Below are 11,028 nucleotides of genomic sequence, written 5' to 3' on the forward strand. Positions count from 1 at the left end.
CTGTGGTAATACAATGATTAATGCGATAAGTTTTTGTGATTAATTAATTAGTTAACGCTTTAACTTTGACAGCACTAATATATATATATATATATATATATATATATATATATATGTGTGTGTGTGTTTTTATTTTCACTTTAATCATTTATTTATTTGGTCATTTATTTATTTTTAATTTGGAGAGTCTTGGTCCTCCATAGTCTAAACCCTGAAAGAGTATCTCTAATTAATTTATCATCATTTAGCAATGAATCATTGTGAACAGATTGGATCTATTTTTAAAATGTATGATTCTGCACTTTTAGTCATTTTTGCATACTTAAAAAATAAATAAATAAATAAATAAATCGATTTTCTTTTACTGCTTCCAAACTCAAGACCTCGGGACTACAGCCGCTCGAAATATCACTATTTGTGGCCCACTAATAACATAATTGATCTGAACTTTTAACAGAAAGTGCAAACACATTTTCTCCCCAAATAAATCCCAATCTTAAGTATTTGCTTACCTGCATTTTCAGTGGCTTCTGATTTGAAATGCATTTTGAAATCAAGTGCATTGGGCAAATGTGAATATGTAATGATATGGCATTTCTCAGTCAAAAGGGCCAGATGAGAGAAACCATAATGATGTGGCCTGTGATGAAAACGAGTTTGACATCTCTGCTCTATCAGAAGTACAGACCTCATTAAATCTTCAAGAATTTCTGCACAATTCAGGTCTTCCTGTCCTGGAAATTCAAAAACTGGGGACTCTGGAGTCGTTACGTTACTTCCCTTCTGACTTATATGCATTGAATATATGTATAAGATGTCTTATGTAATTTGTTTTAAAATAAGGCAGGGGATTTTAATGCTCAATGAAACTTTTTGCACCACCATTTTTTTTATGCCTACAATTATACTCTATTGCACATCTATTCTTTCAATGACATTACAAGTCTGTTTTTACTGTTCTCAAATAATCTTAAGACTTTTTTTTTTTTTTTTTTTTAAGAATTGATGACATGATCTTGTTGTAGTAAACCAGGGGAATTTTTGGGTATACCACCATGTGAGAAGTCACAGGTCAATGTAAAGTTCTGAAGGAGTGCTTGTTCATGATCGACAAGACGATTTTCTTGTGCGATTGTTGTCTGTCCTCAGCTCTCTGTCTCCACCTGCAGTTGTTTTACAGACTGAAGGGATGGGCTGAACTGTGTTGCTTGCTCAACAGTCTGTTATTTATATACCACAGCAAATTCTTGTTTTAAAAAAATTAAATAAAAAAATGAAACTTTAATATTTTAAAAGCCAATGCTAATCCCATAAAATATTCGGAACAAAAAGGCAACTCTTCAGACCACCAGGGGGCAGAGGTGGGACAGGTTTTAAACAGTTGTGTATCGCACTGCACTCTTTGTGTTGCATTTCCTAAAACAGACAAAATGTGGATTTTACACAACTCTAAGCTGTTAATGTTTGTTTTTAGACGTTGATCAGCCTATCATCCTCAAATTAAATCACAGCAACAATTGTTACTCCGTTGTATTAAAATATATATAATATCATGATCAGATCAGTCCAATAAAACTTAGTCAAACAAAACAAAAAAATGAAATAAAAACGTAACCAAAACAATACCACGGTATTCAAAAACAGCATCTTTTATTATTGAACTATTCTTAAGCGGTCTTAAATAAACCCCATCCAGCAGTCTTTTTTCCACACACATCAACCAGAAATCACATCAGTCTTCTCATCAAAAATGAATTATTCACTCCACCAGTCATGACCTCACACAGTTCAAAGTGACAGGCAACTTCCAAGTTGAATTGAAGTGCGCAGCTATCACAAAGCTGAGCTTGAAGCGCATAAATTGGCTGTGCAAGGCAGCGTTGTGTCAAGACATCTGGCTTGGTTGCACTTCTCACCCTCACAGTCTCATTTCTTACCTGGAAGGGACACAGACAGGAAAAATTCAAACATCTTTACCTTTCATTAAGATTCTGCTTGCAAAGTTATTTCCTATATGCAAAATGATGTGTCAATAGCCGTTTGTGTAAGTTATGCACTGACAAGCGTGCAGGAGATCTTGTCAGCATGGTGTCTGCGATCAAATGACAACATTTACAGCAGCGGAGTGTGTTCTCTGTTGAGTCCCCACACCCACCTGGAAGCTTCAGCCACTTGGGCATCTTGCCCGCGGCCGATCTGCCAGGTTTAGCGGCCTGGCTGCTTGTTGATGCTTGGTTGTGATCGTCCTCCGTGGGTGAGCTGGGGTCAGCACTTGGCTCTGGAGAAGGCTGCCATGCTAGAGTGGCCGAAGAGCTTGTTGATTGGATCATGCAGCTGGGAAGTTGGAGGTGGGTTAGAGGGGAGATGAGGGACAAGTCGGAAAAAGGTCTCAATAAACTTTTGTTGTGTTAAAAAAACAAAAAACAAAAAAACAAAAAAACAAACACACGCACAAAAAGCTCAAGACAAAAGCGCCACATGGAAAAATTGTTGGTACCCCTCAAAAAATACAAAATTCACAATGATTACTCAAGTAACAAGAATTGATTAATGCAAATCAACTAGTGAAAAATCAGATATTTCTTTTGAATTGTGAATCAATTAAAACAACAACAACAACTAATGAAATAAGCCTGGAGAAAAAACGATGGTACCAGTAGGAAAAAAAAACTGAAAACAATTTGACTAAAGGGACACGTTAAATTAACCCCTTCAGACCCACATTTTTTTTGCTGGGCAAAATTATGATCATTATTATTATTATTATTGTTTATTTTTGGACTCTTACCACAGAAGAACATGGAAAAAAATGTTGGGGTTATCATTAGGGATGTAACGATAATGGTTATATCGTGATATAGTCATCGGCGTCAACATGCCATGATATTAAAAGCAGCACATCTGTTTTTTTGTTTAAAAAAAAAAAAAAAAAAAAAAAAAGGTGACTTCCACTTGTGCAGTTCTCGCACCCTCTGGGTGCTAGCTTTTTAGTGCAGTTTAATTGTCATAAGGCATGTTTTGGCCCTTCTATGTTTAAAATGCACGCTAATGGTCAAATGAAGGGGAACATAATATACTTGTGAACAGAGTCAATATGTGGAGGAACTCAATTTATTGTATTAATTTTGTATTTAATTTAAATAATTATTAATTAATTTATTTATTTATTTATTTTTATCAATGTATTGTAATGCTTGTGTCAATATATATATTTATATATATAATATTTATATTTTTATATTTTTCATTGCTGTAATGTACAAAAACACAATATTGTGTGTTTTGTTGTTGTATGAACTAATTTTTTTTACAATATTGTAACCCTCTTTTGTGCCGCCAACCTCCCACAGTATCGTGATAATTATGATGTTTGATAAATATGACCTTCATATCGTGATTTTATTGTATCGTGATGTTTAGATATCATTACATCCCTAGTTATCACGTTTTTGTCATAGTGGATGCTATTAAGATAATATGGCTGTAAAATGTAATCTTACCATGCTTATATGGAAAATTTTTAACATGAACGTCAAGCAAATCAACTTGCGATTGTGGTTGGTTAGCTAGGATCCAATCATGAACCAGAAGTGGTGACATCATACAAATTATGTGTTTTTATTGGTCCAAAGGGGTTAAGGTGCAACATCTAATTAGCACTCCAGATGTCTTCAAACTTGTCGTCAATCACGCCGCCCATTTAAAAATTGAAGAATGTTGAAATAAGTCATATAAAAAAATAAAATAAAATAAAAAATAAAATCCAAACTGTTGCACTGAAGGTCTATTTAGTGGTTCCAATGACTAAACTGTGTACATGTATGGACGTACCTTGCAATGGATTCATTTGCTTGCAAAGCCGAGACAGAATATTCGAGGAGTTCCCTCTTTATGTATATTTCTGTCGACACACACAAACATAAGTATTATAATAAAGAAAATAAACATAAATAAATAAAAAAAACAAAAAAAAACAATTGAAACCTGTCTTGACGTCAGAGCCGAGGTACACCACAGCACCAGGAAACAGGTCAGCCTGGTGAAAACACAAGACGCAATACATCAATTTTCAAGATTGTTGGCACACATACAAGTAAGATTCACAAACAGGTAACAGTCACATTTGACAACCACTGCAAGTACAAAAAATAAATAAAGATATATATTCCGGAGGTTACAATAACTTTAAACATAAGGCCTGTATGTGCCAGCCTGGGTAAATCAAGTCCAGCTGGGGTCAACAACAGTGGAGAAGGAAGCATGTGAGTACAAGTAGGAGAGAGAGAAGAATGAGAATGTAGAGCGTCTTTGAAGATAAGAGTCAGCCAGCGTGTCTTGATAGTGAAAATCCAGTTCTTTTTAAGAGTGTGACTGATTCAGTTTGTTGAATCCAATCCTTCAATTAAAAATTGCTCCCTGAACGACCAACAGAGTGATGCCGCTTACCTGGAAAAGGGTGACGGTAGGATCATCCAGAATTTTTTGAGGCGGTGTGATAACTGGGGAAAAAACAAATGAACTTGAGTTGTCGACTTGCTAAAATGTACACTGGTCCTCACATGTTTATACTTATTTGAATTTAGCTTCATTCATTATTATTTGTGAGCCAGACTTTGCAGGGATGAATAATAATATAATGTTGTAATGGGCGGAACCCAACCAAAAAAAAACAAAAAAAATGGATATGTGAATCTACTGGTGCCAACCCGCGACGTATGTGGCACTCAAGTGTATTAATACTATCATGCTTTGGAATATACGGTTTTAGCTGATATTTTTAGTGCTTTGGTAGGGATCCAGTTAGTTAATCATAGCAGTTGCCTTATCGCCTAATTTCCAAGTAAATCAGTACGTACTTAGTACTAGTAAACAGATTCACATACTTTTGGATTGACTGCATTAGCCAAATAATTTGGATCTTGAACAAAGTAGGCCTACTGGAGAAGACCATTAAAAAGAGCATACTCTTAAAAGACCACCTTTCTTATCTAATTGGTGGAGACGGGAGACGGGTTGGTTTAAAAACATTCAAAATTTTCTAAAATAATATGGTGGAGGAAGAATCGCACTTAATGGCACTTACAGAGGTAGAAACTGAGCAAGGGATCCTCCAAGTGGCTCCTTACAAAAGTAATTAAAGCCCCAACTAAAAAGAGAGAGAATAAACAAAACAAAATGAGCACATGATTGGTGATGTGGTGAAGCAGCTATAATGTTTTATTTGGCAGTGCCGATCAATGTGACATTCTAGACATTCTACTACAGGGAAGAGAGCGAGAGAGTGGTGACAACAGTAGCTACACCTTATAGCATGAGTAAGGCCATTTTCTATTCTTTTTTTTGTCCATTCATTCCCCTCCCCCAAATTGCAGCCTTTGCTGTTTGAAATTTGTATTCCACTACACAGCTATGATGGGAAAGTACAAACCTGTCTCAAGGGGCCTGAAGAAACCCTGTAGAACATGTCGATCCGGAAACTGGATCCTTAGCACAACCTGAAGAAATAGCACAAGTGAGCATACTGTACTGTATGGATGCCCATTTCAATGGCGCGCATCTATAAACGGGAATGAGCGTGTATCATGTGCACACACTTTGGGGTATCTGTCCATCTTCTCCTTCATATGTGCTTCTCGAAGAGATTTCGTCATCAGCGGAGCCTCTTCCAACAATTTCCTGAAAAAAATGGGATAAAGGGCGAGGAAGTTATCTTATGAGTAGAATAAATAAACATCAGCTGTGGTAATTGCAGTCATTTTCATAGTAATAATAAATAATTTGGCAGCCAGACAAAAGATGCATTATGCCTGATGTGCTTGGATAAAAATAATAAATTCAAAAAATGTAAACAGAGCTATGAACCTCATGCCACCAATTGAGTTACATCACATCTGACCAATGAAATTGCCGAACACGGTCGGTCCAATGGCCTTTTCTGAATCTGCAGTCATTCTGAATCTTCATACAAGTTATTTGTGTAGTTCAGCATGAGGCTTGGATGACAAACTCTTTAAACAGAGCTGGTTGCATACGACGGCCAAAATGTGAAAAGTGAATGGCTGCACACTGATGACGTATAGAGTCACAGCAGGAATGAAAAGTGATTGTTCCCCAAAAATTGAGTTGTCTAAATGGGGGCAGCCGGTTTGTTTCAACAGAGTACAAGTTCCTGAGTGATTTTGTCCAACAAAGAGCGCTAAATCGCTCTTCAAAGACACCTTACACGATGACGTATGAGACTATTTTGCATTTCGACAGTTGCTATATTTGCAGTTGGTGCATCAATAATATAGTCTGAGATGACAAATTAGATCTCAAAATTATCACATTCATCCACTAACCTCTCACTCTTAAGCTGAGCAAAACGCTTGCGGACATCATCCACGGTCACTTCAAAGAATTCATCAGGCAGCTCCACGTGTTGTTCAGAGTGATAGGACACACGTTCCAGGTGGTAGATGAGAGGCTCTCTCTCCACCGGCTGCAGCGATAGAGAGTGAAAGCTAAAATGAAGATACGGAAAATGCACGAGTTTCATTTAGAGATTGTGTTTACCTCTAAATAATGTCGTGCCCCATCCATAATCTCATCTGACTTTTTGGCAGTGGATTGATTCTGCAGGGGGAAAATATCTAATTAGGAAATGTTCATTTGAGGTCAAATGAATTGCTCAGCGTGAGAGGACGACACCCTGATGCAACCTCGCCCATATTTGGAAGTTCTGACAGCAGCCTAAATTCAGACAATCTGTAGACGACACCTCGGCATGGTGGATCACTGGATTAAAACTGGATTATTAATACATCTTTTAAGAATCTAAACATTCAATCCCAGTTACATATTTATAGATATTTTTATTTTCCACATTTTTCTACAAACTACTTTCGGGTTGGCAACTGAAGAGCCACTTGAAAAAAGAAACCAATATATCCAACATATCATTTGGGCATCTAATATGAGGGAGGATGTTGCTTTCCTTTTTTCTTTTTAATTCTGCTGCAGACACCGTTCAAACAGGTGACCATTTCGAAGAGATATGTCAGCGCATCCGCCATATTGGATGTGACAATTGTACTTGCCATTACATCGGTGAATAATTAGTAAGATTGACTTGAATGGGATAATATAATGAAAGGTAATAGTTCTTTATTAATCCAATGAGTTGTGGCTTGATGATACATCTCCACGGAATTTACAAATAGCTTCACTTTGCCTCATCCAATATGGCTGTGGCATCAACGTACTCACGACGCCGCTGCAGTCTACTGTATGTGTATGTACTGTAAATGCTGTTTATGATAATCCTGCCAGTAGGCGCCAGTCAATGGATAGATGCACGGCTGTGCTACAGAAATTTATACAAATATATTGGGAAACTTAATGCTGTCTGTAGGGTATTCATAATAATTGGGCTCACCCATGCTTTTCATGTGCCCCCCCTTAAGCCTGGGCTCTGGTGACGGGTCTGGAGTGGACTCAACGACAACACCTTGCGGTGCTAAGTGCAGTGTGAACAAGGCATTAGTGTCTCCTCCATGCTCCTTGCAAATGTTTTCATTTTATAGTTATACCGTATTTGTGACCGACTTTGACCCATTCAATAAATAAAAGATAATCCAACTCGAAATAGTCAAGGTATCAATGTATCTCCAATAAAAGTACAAATAAACAGCATAGCCATTTTCCCATGACATCACATACCTTGGTGACTGAAGCATGGGAGGGCTTGGCTTTCTTGGCTTTGGGTGATTCTGTGGCAGATGCTGACAGTGATGAAGACGTGGAGTGGACGCGTCCACCTGCACTTCTTTCCGTACTGCCAAGGCGCTGACCCCCTCCAGAAAAAGGAATAAATAGCACTATGTGCTCAGAAGATGACGACGAAGATGATGAAGATGATGATGATGAAGATGACAACAGGGCGTTCAGCCCTGACGGCCCTGCCTCCTCTCCATCACGGGCCTCTGATATTCCTCTTACTACAGGAGGAGACTTTGGCTCATTTCTATCCTGGAATGTTACATGTCGAACAGGAAGTGCACTAGCGGAAGTAACAGGAGTGAGCCCCGCTGCGGTCTCTATTAAGTGAGCGGGGCTCGAGTTTTTAGCCATCTTGTGTGACACTGAGATTTCAGAATGCAAAAGAACAGGGCCAGGTAGAGCGGCTGAGCTTTGAGTAGATTGATTGAAAGCAGGGGGAGCTTTAGTTGTCTCCGTGAAATCTTCTCCTGGCGCTTTGTCCCTTTTCAAGAAAAACCTGTCAAAAGCAAAATATAAACACAACACAATTAAATGACTTACTAACTGGGAATCTGAAATCCCGCAGTTTACCTGACAATGGCACTTCCTCCAGTAAGGCCTAATGACTTCAGAGTGGTCTTCTTGAGGGCCTCTTCCCCACACACCTATACACAAACGCTCTAACAGCTGGATGACATATTTACAAAATACTTTTAATATCTTGACAGATTTCATACCTCATCTCTCATATAAACGCACACAGGAGTAGACCCAGACTCGGATACGCTGGGGAAAGGTGACAGCATCGAGGAAGGGTTAATTCAAGTGTGTTAATCTCATGTGGTTTAATGGCACCTAAACAAAACAAATTACGGTACACTGGAACACGCTAATCCAAATTGCAATGGATTTGGGGGGAAAAAATAAGATATATATATAAATATATATATATATATATATATTTATTTATTTATTTATTTATTTTAAACCAAATGTTATCTTTCACAGGCACATTAGATTACCTGATCTGTGGAAAATGCGTCAGGAGTTCCCAAAAACTCTTCCCACAAGAAAAGGAACCCTGGAGACGAGAGCCATCTTCCATCTGCAGTGCAACGCGCACCTGGGAGATATGGGAGGTAAGCACACATTTATCCAGTTTTCCTATGCAATAACACAAAATTGTTAGTGAGGTTAACAGGAAAATGTAACAATGTTCATTTATCTAGCGAGCTAACTGTGCCGAAGGGTTTCAAAAACGTACAAAAATCGACACATGAAATCTCAATTAAAATACAGAAGCAAAGATTTTAACTCAACAATCTTTTTCAACAGTCAAAACAAACTTATTGTTGTTCGAGGATATTTATGGTTGAATGTAGTAGGGGGTCGCGAGCATTGGGGTGGGGGAAGTGCTTAGGTGGCTGGCTGTGCCAATAGGACGTCTTCATAACAGTCAATACCACCAGTAGGTTCCACAGGATGCCTCTACTTTTGCAAACCTTTCATTCAAGTGAATGGACCGGTCACTATTTTTTTTTTTATATGAAATTGTACACATGTGTTGTTGTGAAACACAAAATATGTGTACTGTATACACTGTGCCAAGTGGATGCCAGTGACCTTACAACCTTGCTAAGCCTGCGTTTTAGAACCAGATTGGAAGAGGTTCTGAGTAACGTTCCCATTGCAACTACACACAGGACAGTAACAGACTGTTTTGGGGTACAACCGGTACAATGGAAAAGGGTCTTTAGTGCCCACACAATCTTGTAATTTACCTGACTATCAGATACGATCTGTGTCCTTGTACTTGGCACCACTTCTAGCTTGGCATTGTTGGGCAGGTTGGCAAACCTCCACTGCAGTGTCAGGTCGAGAACTGTCCTTTGAAACCTGCCAAAACAAAAGTCACAGTGGTGTGACAGTCATAGAATTGTATTTTAAAAGCATATCCACCAATAAATTAATATATATTAAGAGGAAGTAAAAATGTCACTTGAGACGTGACCTAACTGTAAATATCAATTAGATTTGTTGGCATCAACCAAATGCCAACATCAAAACATGTTAATTTGGAATCATTGCTGAAATGTCAACCAATAAGTAACTAAACTACTTACTTCAAGCCGTGACTGTCGGGATTGAATCCATGCTTATTGCAGACCTCCTCCAGAACCTACATGAAAGACAACTAAAACTTAATATACACAGCATGACGTTATGCGACAAAGTACAACAAAACAAAACCCAGGAAGACAAAATCTGATCTGTCACTGGCTATAGCTACAGTTAGCCAAACAAGCTAACTGTACGAAAAATTGCAATACCGGTACTGAAACAAACAGCACCAAAACAACAAACGTGAAACGTTGTTTAAACATTACCTGTAATAACAGTGTATTCGGGGATACTTTAACCGTCTGTCTTCTTCCATTTGGCGTTAGGACCGTCACAGACGTACCACTAGCTGCCATTGTTTTGTGACGTCACACTGTTTCTTTGAACAACCTTTATTGGTTTCAAAAGCACATGCGTGCACACTAGTACCATAACTATGGAAGCCCAAAAGTGTAAAAAAAAAAAAAAAAAAGCGATTTAAAAATAAATAAATACATAAATAAATTAAAATATGCCGCGTCATATTCGTCACTGATCACAGTACAGGCTCCTCCTGCATACACTGAGTAAAAGTCATTGTTACGCAATATCGCCCCCCAAAGGAAATTATAAACTAAAGGTGATGGAGCTATATTGTGGAATGTACTTATTTTAAGCTGTAAATAAATTTTAAAAAAAGTTGCAACACATCCTCTTGTTTTTACCGTAAAATGTATTTTTTCTACACCAAGCACTGTTTTTTGGAAGAAAAAAAAAAAAAAAAAAAAAGATTTAAATATACATACCTTAATTTAACACCTTCAAATACCACCGCTTTATATATATAATTCAGGAAACACAAAAAAATTAACCATTTGCACAATGGGATGATTTAGGCAAAAAGCAAAAAAAAACAAAAAACGCTATTATTTTACGAGGGTGGCTATAGTCAAGTTGTTGTAGGGCCATGTGCAGGCTACATTTTCACCAAAGAACTTGATCTAATTTTTTATGCCACATATACCTGGCATTTGAACAGGAGGTGCGTAGAACTTTCATACCCACTATTAAGAAAATGAATTGAACGAGACTTTAATGTTCCAGTTTTATTCCATGTTTGGATAGGGGGATCTTTGCTCCAGGCTGCCTCCAGAGCTCCTTACCAGAACATGAGTAAAGCAAACATGC

At 37.8% G+C, this 11,028-nt stretch overlaps 1 protein-coding gene across 1 annotated transcript; it reads right to left on the minus strand.

Annotated features, from left to right (window-relative positions):
- Positions 1 to 1,633: 1,633 nt before the first annotated feature.
- aspscr1 (ASPSCR1 tether for SLC2A4, UBX domain containing) lies at positions 1,634 to 10,288 on the minus strand. The gene is made up of 17 exons (XM_077525170.1): positions 10,128 to 10,288; positions 9,864 to 9,919; positions 9,522 to 9,636; positions 8,763 to 8,863; positions 8,478 to 8,526; positions 8,332 to 8,405; positions 7,702 to 8,257; positions 6,556 to 6,615; positions 6,342 to 6,481; positions 5,595 to 5,676; positions 5,429 to 5,495; positions 5,084 to 5,146; positions 4,447 to 4,499; positions 3,985 to 4,036; positions 3,832 to 3,901; positions 2,156 to 2,334; positions 1,634 to 1,937 (listed from the first exon to the last, which is right to left on the minus strand). The coding sequence occupies exons 1-17, from the start codon at positions 10,215 to 10,217 to the stop codon at positions 1,927 to 1,929; spliced, it is 1,818 nt and encodes a 605-aa protein (XP_077381296.1). The 5' UTR covers positions 10,218 to 10,288; the 3' UTR covers positions 1,634 to 1,926.
- Positions 10,289 to 11,028: the final 740 nt, after the last annotated feature.

This window comes from Festucalex cinctus, chromosome 6 (genome assembly GCF_051991245.1).
Source record: "Festucalex cinctus isolate MCC-2025b chromosome 6, RoL_Fcin_1.0, whole genome shotgun sequence".
NCBI lineage: Eukaryota > Metazoa > Chordata > Actinopteri > Syngnathiformes > Syngnathidae > Festucalex > Festucalex cinctus.